This window comes from Pinus tabuliformis, chromosome Q (genome assembly GCF_031772625.1).
Source record: "Pinus tabuliformis cultivar Carrire ecotype Pingquan chromosome Q, CPIR1, whole genome shotgun sequence".
Taxonomy (NCBI): domain Eukaryota; kingdom Viridiplantae; phylum Streptophyta; class Pinopsida; order Pinales; family Pinaceae; genus Pinus; species Pinus tabuliformis.
Genome location: NC_142296.1, coordinates 1,133,613,967 through 1,133,641,732, shown reverse-complemented (window position 1 = coordinate 1,133,641,732; position 27,766 = coordinate 1,133,613,967). Strand labels below are relative to the sequence as shown.

Sequence of the window (27,766 nt, the reverse complement as noted above, 5' to 3'; positions counted from 1 at the left end):
TCATCACGAACGAGAGGGGAGTCGGTGCTTCCTTTTCAAAGATACTTTTCTTCCTCGAAGGGTTTGGACGCTTTCACTCCTCTTGACTCTGCCCATATAATCTTCCTGTGCCCCTCTTGGCATTTCACAACAATTCTCTGGTGGATTTTCAAGCATTTTGGACACGGATCACCGGAAATATCGATTTGGGGCTTCTCTATTTTCTCCCATCTGAATTGGGTCCTGACCATCTTCTTCAGATCCAGCCACTCAAGGCCTTAAGCATTCAGGAGTGCCCAGTGTCTATTTGGGAAAGAATGGCATTGGAATGGGTAGTCTTGGGATATGCGGCAGGTGCAGAGGCCGTCATGCTGTTGTTGCTCACAATGCCCGGCCTGGATCGCCTCAGGAAGGGACTGGTAGTCGTTACTCGCAACGCATTGAAGCCGATGCTCTCTGTAGTGCCATTCTGTCTGTTTCTGCTAATGGATATCTACTGGAAATACGAGACAAGGCCCAGTTGTGAAGGGAATCTGTGTAGCCCGAGCGAGCATATTCGCCATCAGAAATCCGTCATGAAGAGCCAGCGTAACTTCATGCTTATTGCCTCGGCTCTCCTGCTCTACTGGCTTCTGTTCTGCGTCACATGCATGGTCTTGCGAATCGAACGCATGAACGAACAAATCCAGAAGCTCAAGCGCTCGGATTAAAAAGATCAGCTGCACGGTTGGTGGCTGACTTTGATCTATCAATGGTTTTTAGTCTCTGGTTTTCCAGATATGAGGAGCCTATTGAATTGCAGTCATATACAAATCCACCGTCATGTTTTGTGTGTTCTTTTAAGAAATGGAAACGTTGTGAAGTATGTAGTGCCCACCTAACTGCAAGTAATATTTCTTTTGATGCTGCTAAACAAGATTAAGTCGGTGCTTGCCATGTATTTTTTAAGTTATTTTCTTTTTAAAGAGATAACGCAGTTTTGAAATTGGTATTCGAATTCGTCTCTGAATATTTCAGTTTTCTGGCCTATTTGGCTGTCAATTTTCAGCTTAGACATGTTTTACGCACTGTGGGTACTAGATGGTTGCCAGGATTATTTGAGGAGACAGAATCAAGTTTGTTGCATCATCTTAGGAACCAGATCTAAAACTTTTGTTTTACTTTTTGGCTGTCGATTTTCAGGTTAGACATGTTTTACGCACTGTGGGCACTAGATGGTTGCTAGGATTATTTGAGGAGAGGGAATCAAGTTTGTTGCATCATCTATAGGAACCAGATCTAAAACTTTTGTTTTACTTTCATAATTTGTTGTTTAAGGTAATATTTTATGTCATTTTAAATGGATGATAATTGCAGTTTTTGGATTCAAAAAATGCTTCTTTCCTAGTCTGAAATGTGACGGCATGCCCATGAATGTGTGTTCTTCTGTTTGTTCACTTAAGTATGAAATTATTATGGCAAGGTCTTCTGTATTGTCTCTGTCAATAGTATATTGTAGAGGCAAAAACTTTGTATTCCTTATATTTGAAGCAAATGATCACTCAAGGCTAATGAAGCCTTCAGTCTTTAGAGTTATAATATCCTTAGCAGAACGAATATATACTAGATAATCATTACAGGCCCTTAAGGTTGTACCCGTCATCATTTCGAACACACCATTGCATGGGAAGAAATTGTTTTACTTTTGGACTCTTAATTATTGTGAAGTCCTTGCAGAAGTGAATATACTTTAAGCTGTTTGTTGGCTATCTAGCATGGGTTCTTTCTATGTCAAATTTGGATGCATAAATGTTAACTAGTGTTACATGGGGACATGTTCCCAAGTGGAGGGTAGGTACTCCTTGTTCTTTGGAACTGGGGTACTCCAATGGGATGTTTTCCCATGCCCTCTTTTGGGGAAAATGCAGTAGGGAACACCACCTTTGAAGATGCGCCCATGTTCCCTTTCAATCATAGGCTGTAATTTTGTGGCAAAAATAAAGTAAAGAAAAAGCAAAAAGCAAAATGAATGCAAACCTAATGCATAGGTAAATGAGTAGGAGGAACCTGATAAGGCGCAACTTGGTTTGGTTAGCGTGCCATTGAGTATTCTAGAGAATTCAAGTAATTCTAAATCAGATAGTGACATTGCTATGGTTGGTCTTTATTCCTTTGCGCAGTAGTTGGATTCAGGCACTAGTGGGGTAGTGCATTGAGTAGTGACACTCATCTGTCATTAGACCTTTTCTTAGATCAGTTATCTTAAGACATAGATGTATATCGCTATTCTCACGTTTTGGTGTTCTGGAAACTTGGAACATTGATGTTAGCCACCTCTAGTGATTTCCCATTAAGACAATGACAACTTGTAACAAATTTTGGGTAGGGGCTGAACCCCAATCTCTAATTTCATCATTGAAGTCGATGGTAATACAGATAATGACCTCACGTTTCTCTTCTTTGTGTTGGGAAAATAAACAATAAGCCATAGGCCAAGTTGCTAATGGTCTGGTTTGGAACTTATGTTGAAACTTGTGGTAGATTCAGAAGGTCTTCTGCATAGACTTGGTGTTGTAGCATGTAGAAGATGATTTATTCCCACTTTAGGTGCTTGCTTTATGGATTAAGTGATGTATTTCTTCTTTCCCAAGTTTAAAAATATTCAATATTTAAAGTCAATTAATTATTGTGGACTACGAAGTTAATTTTTAAGGATAAGAAATGAAATTATTTAAGTGACTTAGGAATGATTTCAACGATTGATCTCTTAGATATTGTAGAAGAGAGATTAGGGTTAGGGATTCGGGCTTGATGAAGTTTATAAAATAAGCCTAAGCGAGAGGTGAAGGCACACAAGTGGAGCTAGTGATTTTCTCTAGAGCGAGAGGCTCAACTACACTGTAGCACAAAGGAGGAAGAGTTCAGGTGGATTCAAGAGCATTTTTAGGAGGCCCCAAATTGTTGGGGATTGCAGGGCTAAATTGCTGAAATAAGGATATCAAATTGTAAGAGAGGCTGGTTTGTGAGGGCCAAGTTGTTAGTAAGAGGTGGGTAGAAATTCTCTAGGTTAGTTTTCTTCTGAGGATAATTTCCAAGGGGGCCGAAATACCTAGGGTCAAATTCTTCCAGTGGGGCTGAGTTACAGGTTCTAGTCAATGCATATTCTTTTGTATTTTCTGTGTGGGTTAAAATCTTGGTTTCCTGAGACTAATCAATGAAGGAGAATTGTTGTGGTTGTTTATCTATTGTAATGTGTGATTGATCTCTCTTTGATTTTATTTTTGCAACATGTAAATTTCTGGAAGTTAAAATACCAATGATTTTATTTTTCAACAAGTCAAAATTTATTTGGTCAATAAAATAAATTGTTGGGAATAAATGATTGTTGTGAGAAAATAAATTTGGGTTGGTATTAGGAGATATGGGCGAATTCATTAACTAGAGGACAACACTTGAGTGGTGAGGAGAAAGAGGAGCTTTCTCTTGCTGTGCAAGTGAAAAAGGGCAAAGGGAAGGCCAAGTAGAACTAGAGTGGAGGTGGTCCTTCATAGGGTAAAAAGGAGGACATGAGCAAAGTCAAGTGCTTTGCATGTCACAAGTTAGAGTATTTTTCTAGTGAGTGTCTAAACAGGAAGAATGGAAAGGGAAAGACAACCATGACAACCAGTGTACAAATGGACGAGTTGGCTAAAAAGTTGAGAAGAACTCTGCATTAGTGTCATGCCTTTCTTGAATTGTCATGAGAGGTGTTTGGTTTGTGGACAATGGATCATCTCATTACATGATTGGATCTTAAGACATCTTCACCAACATGACCAAGGAGCCTAGAGATATACATTATATATGTAGACCTTGATGACAATACCAAGTGTGTAGTAGAGGGTAGTGTTACCATTAAGTTGTTGATGGACTTAGGAGATATCATGGACGTGGAGACGAATCTCCTATCAATTTTGGCCATGGAAGAGAGAGGACTAGAGGTCAACTTCATGGGAAGTGAAGTGGTTGTTGCGCCAAAAGGAACTGATTCTAGCAGGAGGCGAGTATTTGGGAGAAGAATATGTCTTGGTAAATGTTGGAAAATCAAAATACTTAGAGATTATAGAGGTTTTCCTTAACTTGATAATTACTTGTGATATGTGTTGACCTTTTATTACATTATTAGATCTTGTTCATCAAGCAATTACCAAAACAATGAAGATCACAACAAGACAAATTACACAAGATATAGGAGCCAAGGCAAAACCCCTCCAAGGGGAAAACCTAGAAAAATGCTTCTCTTCTTATAGAATCTGTTCACAAAGAGACTTCCAAGGCCTAAAGAGCAAAGCCCAAAACCCTCCAAACCACCAAGTCAGTTCCGCAACAATATTTTCCCCAAGGCAACTTCCAAACTTTCACCTACCACAACTTTGCTATAGAATATTGGCCCTACAACTTCTTCTCAGAATTTTGACCTTACAATTTCAACCTCCTGGAACTAGCAACTACACAGAAACCCTAGCAACTTCACACATGTGGACAAAAAAATAGATAAACCAATTCTTCCTTCCTTTGTCCTTCCTACTCTTTCTCTTCCTTCGCTATTGCAGATTGAACTTGTCTTAGATGTGTGTCTTAAATGCGTCAAGCTCCTTTTATTTATAGCCTTCTTAAGGGGTAGAATAACCCTTCTTTAGGCTGACTTCACCTTGACTGGAGTCCAAATGGGACTATAATACATGTCATAATTTCTTCTTTGTCCTAGAAAGACCTATAAGCATGAAGACCATGCTTTTGACCCAAACTTGAGTATAAAACCCATGCTTTACATAAAATAATATTTTGTTTTCTTTCTTTTTCTTTCTTTATAGAAAGTATACAATGTCATATTTACAAATAGGTCATTATGAAGACCGAACCTAGTTACAATTTCCAACACTCCCTCTTAACTAGGGAGGTATTCATAATCCCATCATGAAGTACAAGGAATCTCATTCTTGAAGCATTCTCATAAGAAGAGTCAGATTGATAAGCCATCTTTGTCAAGCATCTATATCACAACCAACATTGTCATTGAAGGTCTTAACTTGACAAGCTCATCTTCATTAGAGAGCATGATGTTGGGAGGCTTTATGTGAGCTGCCACACTACCTCTAAGGCACATACCCCATCCGGATGTTCACCAGGTATGTCCTTTTAAGACTATTCTTATCTTGGATTTCCAATCTTGAATCCATAAAGAATATCGGTCCTCTTCGACTACTTTTATCTTGGATGCCCTACCTCATCTAAAAGTGTATTGGTCTACAACTTCTTTCTTGGATTCTACAATCCATAAGAAGTTCCAATCTCAGATGCTTATCCAATCCTTTAGACTTCATTCTTTCCTTATGGCCTTCATTAAGACTTATGGCTGATAGTCCTTGTCTAGTGCATGACACATAAAGATAAGAACTATCCAACATCACTTCCTCTCAATTAGGGAAGAGATGTCTACCAAACCAAGCTTGTTTCTCAAGTACTCAAGTTTCTTGTTTGGTAATGCCTTAGTCAGAATATCTACTACTTGTTCATTTGTAGGTATATAATGCAGCTACGTGAGCCCATCTTGTACTAGGCTTTTGATGTAGTGGTACTTATTATTTATATGCTTTGTCCTAGCATGAAACACCTTGTCTTCTGTCAATATTATACAACTTTCATTGTCACAATATATACATGTAGGGCTAAGTGGCCTTTCAAACAAATCTAATAATAACTTCCTGAGCCAAACAACTTCCTGATAAACTTCACTTGCAACAACATACTCAACTTCAACACTACTCAAAGCAACTGTATCCTGCCTTTTGCTCATCCATGAGACCATGGAAGATCCTAAGCTGAAGCATCCACTTGTTGTGCTTTTCCCATCTGTCTCATTGCCACCCCAATAAGAATCTGTATATCCCAAAAGTTGAATTTCATTACCATTATATTGGAGGCAGTGATGTATGGTTCCACACAAATATCTTAGGATATGCTTGGTTGCTATCCAATGATCATGCTTTGGCTCTATCTGAAATTGACTGAGGACATTTACCGCAAAACAAATGTCAAGTCTTGTATTACTAGATACATCAAGGACCCAATCAACTGTCTGTAGCAAGTAGGATCCACTGGACTAGAATTTGAACTCCTCAACTTCTTTAGATTGGTAATCATAGGAGTCATCATAGGCTTGTTGTCCATCATGCCAAATTTCTAAAGAATCTTGATCACATATTTACCTTGACCAAGATATATTTCACCTGGCTTTTGCCAAACTTCTAGTCCCAAGTAATAATGCATAATCCCAAGATCCTTCATATCAAACTTGACTGCTAATTGCTTCTTGCATTCCTGAATTCAATGTTTTACACCTGTAACAAGTAGATCATCAACATAAAATAGTTTGATGACTGGTTCACCCTGGACCACTCCGATTTATAGGTTAGGATCTACAGAACTCTTGGTAAAACCAAGTCTCAATAGGTATGCATCCATTCTTGCATACCAAGCTCTAGGTGCTTGCTTTAAGCCATATAGAGCTTTCTTTAGTTTGCAGACATGAGTTTCCTATGATTTTTTTCAAATTCTTGAGGCTACTCAATGTAAACCTCTTCATCAATAGTCCCATTTATAAAAACTGTCTTAACATCCATTTGATGGATGTTTCATCCCATAGTAGTAGCCAATGAAACATGCGATCTAATTGTTGTATATCTAGTTGTAGAAGTAAAGGTTTCTTTGTAATCAATACCTTCTTTCTGTGAGAAGCCTCTTGCTATAAACCTTGCTTTGTGTTTATCAATGCTCCCATTTGCAACGTGCTTTATCTTATATATCCATTTTGAAGTGATTATCGATTTGTCACTTGGCCTAGGAACGATTTCCCAAACATCATTCTTCATAATTGACTAGTATTCTTCCTACATTGCATTCCTCTACTCTTGATGTTTCGCTGCATCTTCATAAGAGGAAGGTTCAACTTCAATGAGCTTGGTCATATATGCTGCATATCCAGAATACCTTTTCGGTCTTTTACTTTCCTTAAAGGTCTCCTTTGCTATGTGTCCTTCTGCTTCTTGTAAAGTAGTTCTTAACCAAGCAGAGTTCTTTTCGATTTTTAGGAACAACTACTTGTTGCACATGCTCACTAGGACCTTCAACATCTTCTTGAGTTGATGTTGGATCTTGACCATTGCTGTCCCTCAAGATATCCTCAAAGATAGGTATCTCTTCTTCATCAGAGTTGATTGGAACATCCTTAGATTTCTTGTAAGCTATACTTTCATCAAAGATGTCTTACTTCGATCTGATGATCCTCCTTAAAATAGATTCTGTAAGCTTTTGATGAAGCACTATACCCAACAAAGATGCCCTTCATACTGGTAGGATCCCACTTCTTCCTTTTGTCCTTAGGTATGTATATAAACAAGACACCCAAATATTCGAAGATGATCCACACTTGGCTTCTTTCTTGTAAATGCTTCTTCCGGGCTCATGTTATTGAGACTCTTGTGAGGACTTTTGTTTTGCAAGTAAACAACTGTCACAAATGCTTCTCCCCATAGGAATTGAGGGAGATCTTGATCATGTAGCATGGCCCTGACACATTCTTCAATTGTTCCGTTCTTTCTTTCATCCACGCCATTTTGTTGAGGATTGTAAGGAACAATAAACTCCTTCTTAATCCCTGCTTCCTTGCGGAATGCTATTAGTTCTTTAGAGGTATATTCTCCACCATTGTCGGATCTTAGAGTGTTGATCTTTCTTTCAATCAAGTTCTCCACTTCATTCTTGAATACTTGAAACTTCTCAAATACCTCATTTTTGTTCTTGAGGAGTTTTAACCAAGTATTCCTTGAGAAATCATCAATGAAGGTGACATAATATTGATGCCCACCCAAAGATTTTACTGTCATAGGACCACATACATCCAAGTGTATGATATCTAAGACTTCATTAGATCTGGTATCACTTCTTGCAAATGGCTTTTTCACACTCTTGCCTAGAACACACCCCTTGCAGGTCCCTTCATATTCTTCCTTCAATTCGAGGATGCCATTGACCATTTGATTTAGAGAAGGCAAAATCTTATAATGAAGGTGTCCATACCTTCTATGCCATAGTTCATAAGGGTTCACATTGAAGTGAACTAGGGCTTGAGATAGAGGTGTAAAAATTTTATATAATGTCCCCTAATGAATCCCAAACACCATAGCATTGTCAATATTAGAGCCCTTACCCCAAACCAAAACCTTGCCATCAACAAAAGCAATTCTATCACCCTTATCCTCTAGACAAGAAATAGAAAGTAAGTTTTTCTTCAAACCTAGAACATATAGAATATTGTTGAGGTGAATACTTCCACCAGATTCGAGCTCCAACGAAGTAGATCCAATCCCTTTCACTGGATAGCTCTTCTTGTCTCCAAGTTCGATTGAATGAGAGGAGGTTCCTTTTGACAAAGTCTGGAGTTGACTGCATTCTCCTGTCATATGTCTGGAAGCACCACTATCAATAACACATACAATCTCATCCATGAAAGTGTCGGAAAAAGCAGAGATTAGACTTCCATCCATCACTTCTTTTGCTAGCTTGGAGATCATCTTTAGGATCCAATTCTTAATGGAAGTAGTGAGAATCCCAAGAAACTCGAAACCCTTCTTCATAATCCTTGCCATAGTGCCAAGTGGAATGTGATCTTCAGTGTTCTTCTTGTACCTTAGCTCTGATACCATGTTGGAAAATCAGGAGACTTAGAGATTATAGATATTTTACTTAACTTGATAATTACTTGTGATATGTGTTGGATTTTTATTACTTCAGTGGATCTTGTTCATCAAGCAATTACCAAAATAATGAAGATCACAACAAGACAAAGTACACAAGATATTGGCTCCAAGCCAGGGCAAAACCCGCCTAAAGGGAAAACCCAAAAAAATGCTTCTATTCTTATAGAATCTGTTCACAAAGAGACTTCCAAGGCCCAAGGACCAAAGCCCAAAACCCTCCCAAGCACCAAGTCATCCCCCAACAAGATTTTCTCCAAGGTATCTTCCAAACTTCGACCTGTTGTAGCGTCGCTCTAGAATTTCGACCTTGCAACTTCTTCTTAGAATTTTGGCCCTGCAATTTCGGCCTCTTGCAACTGATAGCTACATAGAATCCCTAACAGCTTCACACTTGCAGACAGAAAATGAGATAAACCAAGAGACTTTGATTTCTTCTTCCTTCGTCCTTCTAACTCTTTCTCTTCCTTTGCTATTGCAGATCGAACTTTTCTTAGATGTGTGTCTCAAATGAGTTGAGCTCCTTCTATTTATAACCTTCTTGAGGGGTTGAATAGCCCTCCTTTAGGCTGACTTCACCTTGATTGGCGCTGACTCGGTCTTGGAGGAATAAATGGCTTTTTCTTGACAAAAATAAATATTTTTCTTTGTTATAATGAGTCTAGATGGGACTATAATACATGACATAGTTTCTTCTTTGTCCTAGGAAGACCTATAAACATGAAGAACATGCTTTTGACCTAAACTTGAGCATGAAACCCATGCTTTATATAAAATAATATTTTCTTTTCTTTCTTTATACAAAGTATACAATGTCATGTTTACAAATATACCGAACCTAGTTACAATTTATAGTAGTAAAGGCTCTCGTACATGAGAGTGACAACTAGTGTGAGATTTGGCACAGGAGGATTGGACAACTACACTATAGGGCTCTTCCTATGTTACGAAGAATGGTTATAGGTTTTTGGAGATCATGGTGGAGCAAGGAGTGTGCAAGGGGTGTGTGTGCTTGATAAGAAGGCCAAGGCTATGTTTCTTCACAACGAGGCCAAGTCCAAGGTGTGTTGGACTTGGTGCATTACGACATTTGTTGTTCTATGTCAGTGGAATCAATCACAAGGTCATTGTATTTTGCGACTTTCATAGATGATTTTTCCAGGAAGACTTGGATCCACTTCCTGAAGACCAAGGGTGAGGCCTTAGGCTGGTTTTAGGGGTTTAAAACTCTCGTGAAGAACTAGATCGAGAAGAAGATTAAGGTGCTGAGATTGGATAATGGGGCAAATATACCTCCAATGAGTTCTAGGATTTTTGCAAGGCAGTGGTGATCAAGAAGGATCTAACATAACCTTACAACCCTCAACATAATGGGGTTGTGGAGAGGAAAGATAGGACTATAATGGAGGTAGTGAGGGCAATGATTTATGACTGGGAATTGCCTATGTTTTCATGGGCAGAGGCCTGCAATCTATTTATGTAACTAGAAAATAGGAGTCATCACAGAGTGTTGGAGGATGTGACTTTTGAGGAGATGTTCACAAGAGTGAAACCAAAGGTAAGTCACCTTCATATCTTTGATAGTCTAATTTATGTTCACACTCCTACATAAAAAATGACTAAGATGGAGCCCTTGTTAGGAAGTGGCATATTATGTGGGCTACAGGGAAGTCTCAAAGGCTTATTGAGTCTACATTCCAAGACAAAGGCGATTTATTGTTAGTCGGGTTGTTGGATTCGATGAGGGTAGGAACTTTAGGAGGTCTCATGAGAGAGAGTTAACAGGGGTAGAGAACTAGGAGTGAGAGGCTTCTAAGTTGAGCATGGACCAAGAACACTAGTAATAGAGACATGGCCTTTAGATTTGGAGGAGCGAGATGTTCCTTTGAGCTTTACTAGGAGGAGGTCAAGATAGGTCGAGTAGACCTTGAGAGATTCTCATGAGCATGTGGAGGCTCCTGACAACACCTTTAGGCAGAGTAGACCACCAATGGGATTTTCTAACTATTTGGCTTTGTCAAGCAACATGGCTGAGTCGGAGCCTTCCACTTTTGAGGAGGCTGCAAATGAGCAGGTTTGGAGGGATTCAATGGTGGAGGAGTATAGCTCCATCATGAAGAATGATTCGTGGGACATAATCCTGAGTTCATAGGGAAAGTCAGTGATCACATTTTGATGGATCTACAAGACCAAACATGCAGTCAATGGCAGTGTCAGAAAGTACAAAGTGAGGTTTGTGGTGAGAGGATTCTTCTAGCAAGAGGGAGTGGACTATGAGGAGACATTCACACTTATTGCCATATATGAATCCATTAGAGTACCATTGCTTCAGATATGGGGTGGAGGATATATCAGATGGATGTAGAGACTTCTTTCCTCGATGGGGTGATTGAGGAAGAGCTATATATTGTGTAGCCTCAGGGCTTTGAGGTGCATGGGAGAAGCAGGCTCCATGTGCATGGTACGCTAGGATCAATTGATATCTTCTTGGTTTGGGCTCCACCAAGAGTGAGGCATACTCTAACTTGTACTATGTACTTGTTGAGGGTGAGCCGCTCATCTTGGTACTTTATGTTGACGATATTTTCTTCACAGGATCAAAGAAGCTCATAGGGATGTACAAGGAGGACCTTTCTTTGGAGTTCGAGATGAAGGACATTGACTTGATGCACTAATTTTTGGAATTGGAGGTGTGGTAGCAACCAGGAAAGGTTTTCCTTTGTGCAAGACAAGTATGCAATTGAGATCTTGAGGAGTTTCAAGATGGACGATTGCAGGCCTATGTCTACACCGATGATCACTAACTTGAAGAAGTTGAGTGCTTCTAAAGGCGAGTTGGTGGATCCCAAACTTTATAGGTAGTTGATGCATTCCTTGATATATTTGGTCAACACTAGGCCAAATGTCTGTTTTGTTGTGAACACACTCAACTAGTTCATGGTGGATTTGAGATATGTTCATTGGGTGGCAACAAAGCATGTATTAAGATACCTGCAACGTACAATGGACTCTGGCTTAGATATGTTGGAGTTGGTGGAGTAGAATTTCTAGGGTACATAAATTCTGATTGGGCCAGGAGTGTTGTGGACATAAAATCCACGTTTGGATGTTGTTTTAGCTTGGGATCAAGAATGATCTCATGCTGCAATAGGAAGTAGCAACCAATGGTACATAGTTCAGTAGAGGAAGAGTACATGGTAGCGAATATGGCAAGTTGTGAGGCAATATGGTTTTGCAAGATGCTTGCAAGATTATTTGGTTTGGAGATGGGGCCAACAATGATTCACGGTGACAATTAGAGTTGCATTAAACTCTTTGAGAATTCTGTGTTTCATGATTGGTCCAAGCACGTCGAGATCAGATATCACTTCATCAAAGACAAAGCCCGTAGAGGTGTTGCGAGATTGCAATACAATTCCATAGATATTCTTTCCAAGCCTCTAGTGAAAGGGAAGTTTGTGAAGTACAAAGACAAGTTGGGGGTAGTGGAGAAACCCTTCCTTGCTAGGAGGGAGTGTTGAAGCTTGCGGTAGCTTCATAAGCTCTTCTACATAGAATTGGTGTCTAAGCATGTAGAAGATGATTTATTACCTCTTTAGGTGCTTGCTTGATGGAGTAAGTGATTTATGTCTTCTTTCCTAAGTCTAACTTAGGAAAAGTACAATAATTAAAGTCAATTAATTATTGTGGACTATTAAGTCAATTTCTAAGGATAAATAATGAAATTATTTAAGTGACTTAGAAATGATCTCAACCGTTGATCTCCTAGATCTTCTAGAAGGGAGATTAGGGTTAGGGATTTGGGCTTGATGAAGATTATAAAATAAGCCTAAGGGAGAGGTGAAGACACACAAGTGGAGAAGTGATTTTCTCTAGAGAGAGAGGCTCAGCTAGACTATAGCGCAGAGGAGGAAGAGTGCAGGTGGATTCGAGAGCATTTCTACACGATCGAATTGTTGGAGATTGCAGTGCCAAATTTCCTGAGGCGTAGAAGTTGTTTGAAGGGAAGGTGCATGGCCAAGTTGTTGGTGAGAGGTGGGTTGAAATTCTCTAGGCCGAATTTCTTCATAGGCTAATTTCTTGTGGGTCAAAATCCCTTGGGCCAAATTCTTCCAGTGGGGTCGACTTACAAGTTCTCGTCAATGCATATTTCCTTTTAATTTCTTTGTGGGTCGAAACCTCAATTTTTCTTAGATTGATTAATGGAGGAGAATTGTTGTGGGTGTTTGTCTGTTGTAATGTGCGATTGATATTTTTATTTTATTTTATTTCTGCTACATATATCTGGAAGTTAAAATACCAGTGATTTTATTTTTCAACAATTCAAAATTTATTTGCTTAATAAAATAAATTGTTGGGAATAAATAATTGTTGTGAAAAAACAAATTTGGGCTTGTATCAGGAGCAATGTTTTAAAACTCCGACTCCGATTCGGAAACGACCATGGGTAGACTCCAACTCTGACTCCGACTTGGTATCGACTTGGCCGGTTTGATTTCAATGACTCGGTCATTTTAAAAAATACATAAAATATTAATTTTTTTCATAAAAAACATAATTTTAAAGATTTTCATTCATGTTTCCAAACAAAAAGCTTTAGAATATCGAGAGAAGACAACATATGATCAAAGTAGGCTCATGAATATATCCTTTATATCAAAATGGAATCCAGTGCACTGCCCAATACATACATGATGATGATATAGAGATCAAAACAAAAACACATAACCAAGGAGGCTCTAAATGGCCTCTACAACAAAAGTAAACTGTGAAACATCACTAGTCACCATTGACTAGTACTACTGGCTACTGCTAGAGGAGCCAACATCATCTGGCTCAACCTCTGAATCAGAGTCAGACGGGGAAACCCATGGCTCCTCCTCAACATCATCTCCAACTGCAACTATAGTAGTGGTAGCACTAGCAGGATGTGCAACAATTGCACGCTGAGATAGACGAGATATGCGCTTCCGTCATGGCTGAGCAGAGGAAGCGCTTGCAACTGGAGGACTTGGCGCTGGGCCCGAGGCTAGTACAAGTGGATTTGAATTCAATTGAACATTATGTTCGACTGATGCCTCCACCTGTAAATCCAAATCAAGATCCTCATCAGAATCAAACTCAGCTGGATGACTCTCCACTACCCAATCTGACGTTGGATCAATATCTTCCAACACAATGGGATCTGAATTAGGTATTTTGTTCAACAATTGGTTGCGTTTCAGCCAGAGGTTGTATTGGAAATATACCAGATCATTTAACTGTTTTTGATCCAAACGGTTTCTCTTCTTCATGTGAATCCTCTCAAAGACAGACCAATTGCGCTCACACCCAGTAGCACTGCAAGTTTGACTCAAAATACGAATTGCAAACTTTTGCAATTGAGGACAATGGCTACCAAAAGCCTCCCACCATTGTGCTGCAAAAAACATAGTAGTGTAATGAGTTAGCTCAAGTTTCAACAAATTATATCCAACTTTCAAATTATAAACAATTTAACAAAATAAGTATTAAGAATTTGAAAATTGAAATTTTTGTTTACCTGGCTCATTTGCTTCCCTTGCAATCTTTGCTAGGTTCTTCCCAAAGGTACCTGTGGCTTTGTTGAAGGTTGTGACCCGTCGATGTATCTCCAGCTGATCACAGTGTAATGGGATCATGCAATCAATGCAGTCAATCAATCCATCTCTAACCTCCCCACTCAAAGCTCCTGTTGCCAGAGCTTTATAATGATACCGTGGGTTCAAAAAATACCCAGTTGCATGTATAGGGCGATGGAGTTGATTGTTCCACCTTTCATCAATGATTGCCCAAATGGGCCCATACTTAGCCACTCTATCTTTGTATGCCCTCTTTATTTGCTCCTTTTGCTCAATCCATAGCCTCATAAATGAAGCCCATAGCCAATCTTTCCCCATCCACCAACCGCAACACCTAAACCAGTGGCTTAGCAACCTTCACAATCTCTGCTGCCTTTCTCCAAAATATTTCTTCATTAACTTTCTTTTTCAATTCTTTGCCTTCCTGTTTGAGAGACAACTGGCTTTGATTTCAATCATCACTGGAAAACATCTTTTGCAAGTTTCTATGTTGAGAAAGCATAGATTGCAATGTCAAAAAATGAGATGCAAATCTAGTGATGGCAGGCCTAATAATATCTCTGCCCCCTGTGTATACCCTCATCATGCTCAAAATCCATGAATGGTTGTAGATAAATTTTGTTATGCTTTTGGCATGATATACAATGTTCTTGACCCAATCTAATTTGCCAATATCCTTGAGCATGAGGTCTATGCAATGTCCAACACATGGGGTCCAAAAGATGGTTTTGTGTTTTTCCTCTTAACAGTTTACCAACAAGAAGATAGTTAGAGGCATTATCTGTGATGACTTGAACAACATTAGCCACCCCCAACTCCTTAACAACCTCATCCAATAGCTAAAACAACAATTGTCCATCTTTCACCCTATCAGATGCACCTTATCATATGCATCAACTGATTTTAGAAATATGGTTCCCTGTGGGCAAAAGATAAGAAAGTTTATGATGGTACAGTTCCTTTGATCAGTCCATCCGTTTGACATGATGGTACATCCTGTTTTTGCCCATGAGTTTTTGAAATATTTCAAATGCTCATTAATGGAGGAAATTTCTTTCTGCAAACGATACCCCCTTAACTCATGCATAGGAGGGCCTTTGAAGCCCTTTCCAGCAATAAATATGGCATCAAACATAGGCTCATAATATGGTGAATGGGAAGCATTGAAGGGGATATCAGCATCATACCACCATCTAGATATGTAATCACAAGCAGCCTCCCTTAATTCTTTCTTCCAATGGGCATCTAAAGTGGGTTGCAAATTTCTACTAGCTTCAGGACCATGTGCATCTGATGGAGAGGAGGGTGTGACAATGAATTAACTTTTGATATTCATATCACCCTTCTTTTTCATTTTACCCTTACCCTTTTCTTGAATAGACTCCAAAGAGGGAGGAACATATTAGAAGGGGTTGGATGCATCAGTACAAGGGATAGAAGAAGAACCCTCAAAGTCAAAATGGGGGTTGGTAGCCATCATTTTTTGTATACTCCTCTTCCTCCCAATTTCAGCGTCTATTTCTTTTTGCCTAACTTTTTCTTTCTGAAACTTCTCAAAGCTATTTAACAACTCCTTCCTAATCTCCCCAATTTGTGGGGATTCACATGGAGTAATTTGGCCTCTAATCCTTGGCAAGTGTTGTTTCAGCTTATTAATGCCATCAGGACCCTTAATTTTTCTATGGAAAAATTTGCAATGCATTTGATTATCAACCATTTAGCATATGCCCAAGTAGCATCTTTCACTCTAGGAGCCATTTTTTGACTTGGAAATGAAGGGAAAAATTCTGAAAATGATTTTGTTTTCATTGCTTTAATGTTCATTTCTTTTACAAAAAACACTCTTTTCAATTTCCAGATTTGCACAAAAAAAAAAGAAAAAACAGATTTTAGAAGTGAAAAAAAATACCTCTAGGCACAAACTGCCTCCTCAAAGTTGCTCCAACAAACCAACTCCTCATTGCTGCTTCGATGGTTGCCCAAGAAACTCTTCACCCCTGCTCCAATGCTTGCCCAAGACTCCTCATTGTTGCTCCAAAAACAAACTCCACAAGTCTTCACAAACTCCTCACAAATTCTCACTCAAATGCAATGAGATAGTTGTGAGGAAATGAGAGGGGTTGGGTAGCTTTTATAGGGTTTGGGAGAGGGAAATGGACCCAAAGAACCCAAAGGAAGAAAATAATGGGCATTGGGGTCCTGAAATCGACACAAAAAAAAGCAGTGCTTTTTGGTCACACCCATAGAGTCTGACTCGGCCGGCTTGGTAACAACACGGCTGGCCGAACCGATTTGGCCATCGAGCCGATCTCGCCAGGCCCTGGCTCGGTTTGGCTCAGCCGTTTTGGTTTCGACCAGGCCGTTTTTTAAAACCGAGATTAGGAGATTTAACAACTTAAATTATTTTAGTTTAGCTTCTTGCAAACATAAGAATTTCAACCTTCATATTTTTTGGACTTCTTATTGTGCTTTTTTGTGAGGGTCAAGAAGACCACACACATTATACTATACAAGCTAATACACATTATAGTGTACAAATTGGTGTTAGCAATTTTATGAATTTTGACCCAGTGAATGATGAAATAATAAATAACGAGGTAAAAATGAGGTTTTTTATGAAATTGAATTTTTTTTTCCAGTGTCCCTAGAAAACATCAATAAAGCCTGAGAAAGTCACTCTTTTTGCTCATTTCAACTTGCCGTTTGATTGTTTGGGAGGGAAAGTGTTCTAGTAATAACTTGAGAAGGAAATTTTGGTGTTAAATTATCTTATGTCACTATTAGTTATATTTAAATTTAATCAAAAAAGTTTGAAATATTTTGTATTTATTAATGCTTTCCAATTTTGCTATTTTGTTTTTTTTCTCTAGTTTCTCTCCAAGTATGTTTTTTTGACCCCATCAAGTTATTCCCGAGTTAGACTTTTTGCAACATTGATAAAAATCCAATACTTAAAATGAATAGTGAGGTCTTTACTGTCATCACCATATCCTCCAACCTTTTGGCACATAATACTAGCAAGGATTCAATGGGTCTAAGGCTTTCATTCCCTTATTGCAAAAAACCTCAAAATCTACATTCCATCTTGGGATTTTTGCTATTCAAGGTTCTCTATTTTTGTTTTTTTGTTTTAAATAAATTTCCATGAAATGCATCTCCATGGAAACCCACCAGGGACACACCCTCACTCTGAGAATGGTACCCATGGTAAACTAGATTTTGTAGAAGCTCAAAGCTTTGTCAATGATATGTTCATTAAGAGCTCAACATGTCACTTATAGGGATTGAACTTGGGTAGGGAGGATAACACTCCTCTCAACTGCCCAAGCCAGATCCAATTGACATATTCAATGCTTATAAAAAAAGAGTGTTTTGCTTGTATTGGGTATGGGGCCTTAAATGGAAAAAAATCCAACATGGTAAGTAACTCTTGGGGATGTTGGAATAAGAGAATCCAAGCATTAGACCCCTTGAGGCCCAAATAGTATTTTGTGCCAAAAGGTTGGAGGATATGGAGATGATAGTTGAAGATCTCACTTAGGTATTTACATAATCTCCTTGGCTTTATCATCATTCAAGGGAGGTCTTGGTTGTTTGGCTTGATTCAGTTGAGGAGCAACCTTTCTTTTCAAATCATTACGAGGCTCAAAAGGAATACTAAAGGATAATGTTGCAGAGTTTTTTTTATGTTTATGATCTAAATATGTTACTTGTGGGAATTGACCCTTAGTAGGGAGGGTAACATTGCTTTAAGTTTAAACTGCCCGAGCTAGCTAGACTCATTTGACATATTCAAGGCTCATACAAAGAGTGTTGTGCTTACTTGTCTTGGGCAAGGGGCTTTGAATAGCAAAAAACCAAGACGGCGAGTAACTTGTGGGGATTTTGGAAAAAGAGAGTGCAAGCCTTAGAACCCTCGAATCCTAACATGTATTCTGTGTCAAAAGGTTGGAGGATATGGGGATGACAATTGAAGATCTCACTAGGACTTTACATAGTCTCCTTGGTTTTATCCTCCTTCAAGGGAGGTCATGGCTCATTGGTAGAGGAGAGACCATTTGTTGTAAATGATCATCAGAACTTGGAGATTTTGACCTCTTTAAAGAATTTTGGCCTTCTTTTCTTGTGGTAGAGATGTGACCTATGAATGAACTTTGATATTTGGAGCAAATTGTTTGTCTTTGGAGCTATTGTCTTGGATCAATTAATGGAAATCTTGTATGTGAGCTTATTGTTGAATAATTATTTTGTAGATAGGCTTTATAGCCACAATTCAGTTGGTCACTTCTTGGGTCCTATCCCAATTGAGACTATGAGTTGCATGTGGATCAAAGAAAGCTGGGAGCCCCACAGAACGAGAAAGTGTGGATGGGATCAGAAAACTTAGACAGCTTTTCGCCATTTAGTTTGTTGAGCACCTGCACTCTGGAAAAGTCCTCAGGCGAAAACATGACTCTGTGGAAGAACCTCATATATATATATATATATTGACTGGAATCAAAGGGAGGGAGCTCTTTGTCAGATTCAGAGTGAATATGTTTACCATGTGGTAGGTTCTCAAGATGAACTTTCTTACTCTTTAGTGATATGACTTCGTTGCTACCCAGCATGGTTAGATGCAACTTTGGAAACTGTAGATTTTTGATCTTCTTTTTCCAATTATTTTGAGCTGGTAGAACCATGTATGCAATTTAATGATGCTCCAAACAGCTGTAGAAGTTTTGCTGCAGGAAGAAATTCTAACGCACTTAAGAATGAAGGTTTTACAAGGAAAAATTAAGAACTCAAGTGGAAGTTAAATCTAGTAATGGCTAATCAATTTGAGGGACTAGAAGCCACGGAAAATGAACTCTTTGAAATACACCCTTGAGATGTTCTGCATTTGAAGACTAACTGAGATAGTAAGTGGACTCATTACACCCAGGAAAATGCAAAAGAAGGCAATGAGGATGGAGGCATTTTTATTGTGATTCTATATCTGTCATGCTAAGGTAGAGGGCTTTGTATTCTGATGTATTCCCTATGGTCACAATTGTGTGTTGTGTTTTGTATCATTCCTCATTTGTGTGGATTAGCTATTGCATTTTTGTGTATTGAGGTTGTCAGGGATTTGTTAGAATGTCATACCTTAAGTCTTGATTAATTGAATGTCTTCAATGAGAGAATGTCACGGGATTACATGAGCCATGTATGGCATGCTAGGATTTAGGTAAATAGGGCTTCAGTATGTAGGGGATTCTACATTTATATTAATTCGTTGGTTTTAGCCCTGGAAAGTTTCTTGATACGTTTGAGCTTTATGCATTCTCTCTTGATATATCTTGTTTGTTGATTTTGGTTATCTTGTACTGCTGGGTAGTCTTTGATATTGAGAGGTACTTGTCTTTTTCATGGTAGGTGCTTGAAGGGATGTTGATTATCTAGTCTCAATTACATATACCAAAAGCCTCGAAGATATTGTCTCTATTTCTAGACTAAACCTTCTGTGGGTTTATGGGGCTCTTTTCTTTACCCTTGGTTATAATTGGATAACTTATTATGGTGAATGAGGTCCAGGTTTAATGCTTTCAATTGCAAGTATGGTTATCTTTTAAGGAGTCAAGCTTTGGTACATATATTAAGATCAAAAGGAAGTGAAGTTTACAATGTACGTCAGAGTTGAATATCTAAGTTTTCTGATGTGATTATCCTTTTCTTGTGCTTTTGAACATTACTTGCATTTGTCAATCATCAAAGTTGCATTGTCTGGAAATTGATAATAATATATTCCAGCATCTTTAGACAACGTGTTGAGTATCATGATGTATTAAAGCTGCACAATTTCGATGCCCTTTTCTCTTTGTATGGCTGCTTTGATTTAGGAAAATAAATTGTGGTGAGCATAATATCCTTGTGATACTTTAGATGTCTGTATTTTAATTTTTCTCACCTGTCAATAATCCTGCAATGTGAAATGGATTTCCTCTTAGGGCTGTGTCTGAGACTCTGAAGGACCAAAGAAGATTAAACTGTGTTAAAATTGGACAACTAGGTCCAAACTCCATGTTCTGATGCTCAGATTAAGAGGCTAATATTTTTGTTGGATTCCTCTTTCTGAGAGGTGTAAAATCCATATAAAAATAGTCTTAATCTGATGAGCAGAACTTATATTTTGAATTTATTATTCTTAATAAATTATATGTGCAAGGTCAGCCAGTTTTGTAATGTAGGCTCACATGCCCAACAGATGTGTCACGCACCCTCATTGATGGATATATATACAGGAAAAGTTGGAGAGAATTTGAACACAAACACAACTCACATCTTCCTCTCTCATCCTAAAAGTACGAGCTACCTGGAGGACGAATTTCAGCCACACGTGGGAAGGACGAAGAGGGTTTCTGCTGCTAGGGTTTCGCAGAAGTTTCAGGACATCGTTGACTTTTGTAGAACTGACTTGGGTTGACTCATCTACTAGTTGGAGGGTTGTTGTGACACATGCTGGGCTGGCTGACCAAAGGAGACTTTGCTGGTTGAAGCATCCTGTTGACCGCCGAAACGAACACATACATTTTTCTTGTTTCTGATTTGTCTTCTGTAAGATCTGCTTATATGTTCTATCTGCATTTTGCTTATCTACTTGTATGATTGCTGTGAGAAAAGTGAAATTGCTCTTAGCATAGAACATCTACAAAACTTTACATGGTATCGGAGCTGAGGTGAAGACAAACTCTATCTATAGCAATCATCATCGAAGAAAATGGATTCCTCTAAGCTGGAAGTCATCACTTGGAGTCATAAGCACAACCTCTTCATGTGTAGTCTCCTCCTCTCCACGTCTGGGTTTTTGGTGAAGGAGAGAGACACCATGAGTGATACGCTAGTCTTCAAGTGATGCCCTAGCTGCTGTACATTGCCCTAGCCGCAGAGATCTGAACGCAGTCAAGGGAGGCATTGTTACGCTGCACAAGAAGCCTTTATACGCTGCCTGTAGCAGCCTAAACGCAGACTTGTTCACATAGTCAATGGAGGAAGAAGAGCTGCAGTCATCAAGCATAGAAGAATTCATAGGAGATCTGGGCGCAGTTGAAAGGAGACCTGTAGCTGCCAAGCCAATACGCAGTGTGAAGGTTCACGTAGCCCTAAACTTCAGCCACGTCCCTAAACGCTGTAAAGGAGAAGACGTTATGTATGCACAGCACTATACGCTGTCATGATACGCATACGAAATTAAGGAAACTATACACACAGCGTGGACATCTATACGCTCAGTTATGGACAGTCTATACGCTGTCACCTTATACGCAGTTATGGAAACTATACGTTGTCACCTTATACGCATACACAGCAAATCTATACGCTGTCATTATACGCAGCAATGGAGAATCTTCGCATAAGGGAGCCGCATCCGCAGCAAGGTATTGACTGCACCATGGTGCAGTCATGACACTATCGGCATCCTGTAACGTTAGTTGATCTGGCAGTGTGGGATCTGGCAACATAGATCAGGCAGCGTGTATTAAATGATCTCGGCATAAGGACGCAGTCACCATGAATGAATACCCTCGACCTCCAACGATATACCTGTAGTTGATCTATTATAAAGCAGTTATACTACAACATGGGATCCGTGTTAATGCCACGTAACTGTAGGTGACAGCGTGGTAAAATCCAACGTTGTCTATGAGAAGAAGCAGTCTTGACACCAGATCTTGGTGGTTCTTCTATAGATGTTTAAGTATATTGAATAACAGTATGAAGATAATCCAGTAACGTATCTATTGCAAACAGTGATCTGAATTACAAGAAGTGACAAGGGTAAGGATCTCGGTTGGATGAAAATCTCGAATGAAGGGACCGAGTTATCTCACACAACAGTCCTGAAATACAGTCTCGGTGAAATCTCAGTAAAGGATTTCGGTGCTATCTCAGGGACAAGGTCTTGTTACTATCTCAAGAAAAAGTCTCGGTGCTACCACAAAGGACAGTGAATTCAATTCGGTGTTGTAATTTCAGTTTCGGTGTTATTGCAGAAGGAGAGGTTCAGTGCCATTGTAGAGATAAACTCAGTGACCACAAGATTCGGTACTATTAGAGTGACCTCAGCTTGGTACCATCACATGACCACTATGAGAGGACGTTCTACTTCAACAACCTTAGTGATGCATGAGATCAAGAGCAACATGATGATGCATGATGCATATACAGTGGTGCAGCTTGAGAACCTGATGTAGGATGATGATAGGTGAAGGAGTCACCTTGGAGGATCAGTTGAAGCAGAATGTCTTCAACTGATCTCATCGTTATATGAGATGATCTATGCTCAGATCTAGACAAGTCAAAGTGTTGACTTCTGTTGTAAATGTACACTCTCTCTCTTTCTCTGCTGCACTTTGAAGATAAAAGAAGAATTGATCAAGGGTTTCCCCACACAACTGATCTCATCCTTGGGGGGATGTTCTTACTATATGACATTTACTGATGACTTCTCTCGCAAAACCTGAATATACTTCTTGAAGAAGAAGGATGAGGCTTTCATGTGGTTCCGTACCTTCAAAGTCTCGGTGGAAAATATGACCAGAAAGAAGATCAAGATTTTGAGGACTGACAATGGCACTGAATATGAGTCAAATGAGTTCAAAGACTTTTGCAGAGAAGCTGGCATTAAGAGGGAGACTACCACTGCATATACTCCTGAGCAGAATGGTGTTGCTGAACGCAAGAATAGGACTATTGTGGAAGCTGCCCGTGCCATGCTATGTGACCAGGGTCTTCCAAAGTTTCTGTGGGGAGAAGCTGCAAATACTGCTGTGTACATTCAAAATCGATGCCCTCATTCTGCTTTGGACTCCAAAACTCCCGAAGAGGTTTTCTCTGGTAAGAAACCTGATGTCTCACATTTTAGAATTTTTGGATGTCCTGTCTATTTTCATGTGCCGAAAGAAAAGAGAAGCTGGATGCTACTGGGAAGAAAGGAATGTTTGTGGGCTACAGTGAGACTTCTAAGGCATATAGAGTCTATGTACTTGGTCAAAGGGAAGTAGAGATAAGCCATGATGTCACTTTTGACGAAGATGCTTCCCTGAAGAAAGTAGTAGATCTTCCTAGATCTGAAGAAAACCATGAAGAAAGACCTGGAAATCTGGAAGAACCCCAGGATGAGACTATGCCTGATGTTGAAGGGCCAATGGACCCTATTGATCCTTCCCCTTCTCTAGGAAAGAGGCCATCATGGCTCAGGGACACCCTCGAAGATGCTGAGGGTCATGTTGCCCCAAGGGGAACATTCCGAGAAAGCAAGAAGCCGTGTAGATACCAAGGGTATCTAGCTGCCATGAGTACTATTATACAATCTGAACCTGGATCTTTTGAGGAAGCCATCAAGCATCAAGTCTGGAAGGATGCTATGCATGAAGAATATGAGGCTATTATGAAGAATGATGTCTGGGATGTGGTCCCAAAACCGAAGGACAAATCTGTTGTCACCGCTAAATGGCTCTACAAGATTAAACATGGATCTGATGGGAGCGCTGAAAAGTTTAAGGCAAGATTTGTTGCCCGTGGCTTCTCTCAAAAGGAAGGAATTGACTATGACGATATATTTGCACCTGTGGTTCGATATACCACCATCCGATCCATCATAGCCCTTGCTGCTACGCAAGGATGGAGTCTTCATCAGATGGATGTCAAGACCGCTTTTCTGCATGGTGCAATAAAGGAAGAGGTGTATGTAGAACAACCTCTGGGATTTGAAGTTCAAGATCGAGACACTTATGTCTGCAGGTTGAAGAAAGCCCTCTATGGGTTAAAGCAAGCACCCAGAGCTTGGTATGAGAGGATGGATAGTTACTTGATGAAGCTGGGCTTCACTCGAAGCAATGCTGATCCAAACCTTTACTTTAAGGTTGAGGAAGGAAAGCCTCTCATTCTAGTGCTGTATGTGGACGACCTCTTCCTGACAGGTGATGACCCTCTCATTCATCAATGTAAAAGGGAGCTTGCTGCTGAGTTCGAGATGAAAGACCTAGGACTGATGCACTATTTCCTAGGCCTGGAGGTCTGGCAGAGACCTGGAGAGATTTTCCTTTCTCAAGGAAAGTATATTGTGAAGCTTCTGGAAAGATTTGGGATGGTGGACTGTAAGTCTGTGTCGACACCAATGGAACTCAACTTTAAGAAGTTGAGTGGCAGCGCTGCAGGGCCTATCTTGGCCAATCCTACTGAGTATCGTCAACTCATAGGAGCTTTGATGTTCTTAGTGAACACCCGTCCGGACATATGTTTTGCAGTGAATACTTTGAGTCAACAGATGGTTGAGCCTCATCATTTTCACTGGGTTGGTGCCAAGAATCTTTTGAGATATCTTCGGGGCACGATAAACCATGGGTTGAGATACACTGCCAGGAGTGTGATACTCCGGGGATATACTGATGCCGATTGGGCTGGCAGTGTGGTGGATCGTAAGAGCACATCTGGATGCTGTTTCAATCTTGGTTCTGCTTCGATCTCATGGATGAGCAGGAAGCAAAAGTCGGTGGCTTTGAGCACCGCGGAGGCCGAATACATTGCTGCTAGTATGGCCTGTTGTGAAGCAGTTTGGTTGAGGAAGCTCTTTAGTGAGCTGTTCCAACATGTGCTAGATACCACTGTAATACTCTGTGATAATCACAGTGGGATTCGTATGACTGAGAATCCTGTGTTCCACGACCGATCCAAGCATATTGATATCAGGTGCCACTTTATCCGGGATATGGTACAGCGAGGCGCCGTAAGGCTCGATCATATAGGAACTGATGAGCAGGTCGCGGATATTCTCACTAAGCCCCTGGGGAAGGTCAAGTTCCTAACCTTCCGTGAGAGTCTTGGTGTCGTGGAAAGACCCTATGATGTGGGTCCTGTTGGACGATGAGCTCTGGGAGCTCTGGGGGGCTTTGGGGATAGCTTCTCGGAGCTATAAGCACTCATAATGCTTCTGCCCCACCCTTGTGATTATTGAGCTGGTTCACCACTCATTTAATCTGTGCCCCGTATGCATCCTACCCATTGAGTTCAGGGCTCATGGGAAGTACCTCTCATTTGGCCAATGAGGTGTGGAAAAGCTAGAGACTATTAGCAAAGACTGATGGACGCATCAGAGATTGCCGTACTCTCTATCTAGGATGGCATGGTCCAACCACTTGATCTGGGATCAAGATTTGTGAGGTCTGGGACCTCTGGACTGATTATGTCAGTCGGGGAATGATGTCTTTGTGACTAACCCACTTCTGTTCTGAAATAAAGAAGCCAACAAAGCAAGTTTCGGCGGGATGACCCACGATGTTAATTGCACTAATAGATGGAGTTCTCCCTAGTTGAGAGGGAGTGTTAAAATTGGACAACTAGGTCCAAACTCCATGTTCTGATGCTCAGATTAAGAGGCTAATATTTTTGTTGGATTCCTCTTTCTGAGAGGTGTAAAATCCATATAAAAATAGTCTTAATCCGATGAGCAGAACTTATATTTTGAATTTATTATTCTTAATAAATTATATGTGCAAGGTCAGCCAGTTTTGTAATGTAGGCTCACATGCCCAACAGATGTGTCACACACCCTCATTGATGGATATATATACAGGAAAAGTTGGAGAGAATTTGAAAACAAACACAACTCACATCTTCCTCTCTCATCCTAAAAGTACGAGCTGCCTGGAGGACGAATTTCAGCCACACGTGGGAAGGACGAAGAGGGTTTCTGCTGCTAGGGTTTCGCAGAAGTTTCAGGACAGCGTTGACTTTTGTAGAACTGACTTGGGTTGACTCATCTACTGGTTGGAGGGTTGTTGTGACACATGCTGGGCTGGATGACCAAAGGAGACTTTGCTGGTTGAAGCATCCTGTTGACCGCCGAAACGAACACATACTGATTTGTCTTCTGTAAGATCTGCTTATATGTTCTATCTGCATTTTGCTTATCTACTTGTATGATTGCTGTGAGAAAAGTGAAATTGCTCTTAGCATAGAACATCTACAAAACTTTACAAACTGGCCCATCCATTTTTTGTCATTAGCAATGCTTGAGTTCAGTTAACCTATTGCAACATCAGATCTACGTTCTTGGATGAAATAGATGTTGCAACTTCATATGTTAATAGTCCTAAGTCTGGTAGGATCCAGTGCAACTCCAGGGTTTGATGGAAGAACCAGCATATGGTCCTTAGAAGCATTTAGTAGGTAGGGGCAAAGGGAAATTGAACACTATTTAATGTATCTGAAATTAGGTTCATGTATATACTCGGTCCTGAATCCTGTAGGTTCCAGTCCAACTTCAGGGTTTGATGGAAGAACCAGCATATGGTCCTTACAAGCTGTGCGTTTAGTAGGAAAAAGGGAAAAGGGCAATTAGACATTATGTTGTGAATCTGGAATTAGGTTCATGTATATAGTCATTTCTATTTGCAGTGAATATTGCCCTTAGTTTCCATGTATGATTGCAGTCTAACAAATAACTTGATTGCCTTTGGCACCATTGAAAAAATAATTTAGTGAACTAATAAATTTTCTTTCAGAACTTTTCCTAAATGCATCACTTATTTGCAGTCATTAGAACAACATGATCGACGTAAAAGCAAATTATTTATCACAATCTGATCATACTCTCTACAAAGAATCTATTACTATGGACCTTTCAACTAACAGATTGATGAAAAAGAGGCCTTACAATTGCACGGGAGCATTCTACAATCATTATAGATGAGATGTCCAACCTTTGCCAATTTTTCGTTGATTGTATCTGGCCGCAGAGATGCGAGCCCTTGCTCTGGCATTAAATATGGGAGGTTTATCATCACTGTCATTATGTACTGGAATTTCATCTTTAATACCAAACCAGTCTTTTTTTTCTTCTGCAAAAAATAAAAAAATAAAAAGCGGTGTTGATAAGCTACATCTAGTAGCACTACTATATATGGTATCATGCAATAAAATGATTCACTTTTACTATTCCAATATGAAAATAGTGGATATATTACTTGTGATTTTTACTATTCCTATATGAAATTAGAGGAGATGTTACTTCTGACTTCTACTATTCCAATATGGAATTAGAGGAGATATTACTTCTGAGTATCTTTGTATGATTCCATTCTTCTTTTCTCTTCTGATGAAAGGTCCTTTGTAACAACGCAGATTGAAGCACTGTTAGGTGCGAGAACAACATTGTATGGAATTTTTAAGCATGTTGATATTCATATAAGAGTTTCCCTAGCAGTTCAATGACAACATGTATCTCAAAGAATTCAATGTCAGCAAATGGTTCTAGACTATAATCATGAATTATCAACCAATGCTGTATTATTTACAAGGCTGGATTATAATGTGGCCAGGGGCTATCCCTCATCTCATGTTGATATGATTGTTTAGGGTAATTTCACATAAATATATTGATTTCTGGTTCTA

The 27,766-nt window shown here is 39.6% G+C and overlaps 1 protein-coding gene across 3 annotated transcripts; it reads left to right on the top strand.

Moving 5' to 3' along the window:
* On the top strand, positions 1–27,766 carry LOC149223536 (uncharacterized). Of its 3 annotated transcripts, none has more exons than XR_016249472.1 (3): positions 1–705; positions 1,028–1,161; positions 27,497–27,766. XR_016249472.1 is itself a non-coding variant. In XM_089385866.1 (2 exons), the coding sequence occupies exon 1, from the start codon at positions 297–299 to the stop codon at positions 687–689; it is 393 nt and encodes a 130-aa protein (XP_089241992.1). In that variant the 5' UTR covers positions 2–296; the 3' UTR covers positions 690–705; positions 1,162–1,323. The 3 variants fall into 3 exon arrangements, 1 of the variants encoding a protein (XP_089241992.1); XR_016249471.1 differs by lacking the exon at positions 1,028–1,161 and adding an exon at positions 1,162–1,296 and having other exon boundaries at positions 2–705; XM_089385866.1 differs by lacking the exons at positions 1,028–1,161; positions 27,497–27,766 and adding an exon at positions 1,162–1,323 and having other exon boundaries at positions 2–705.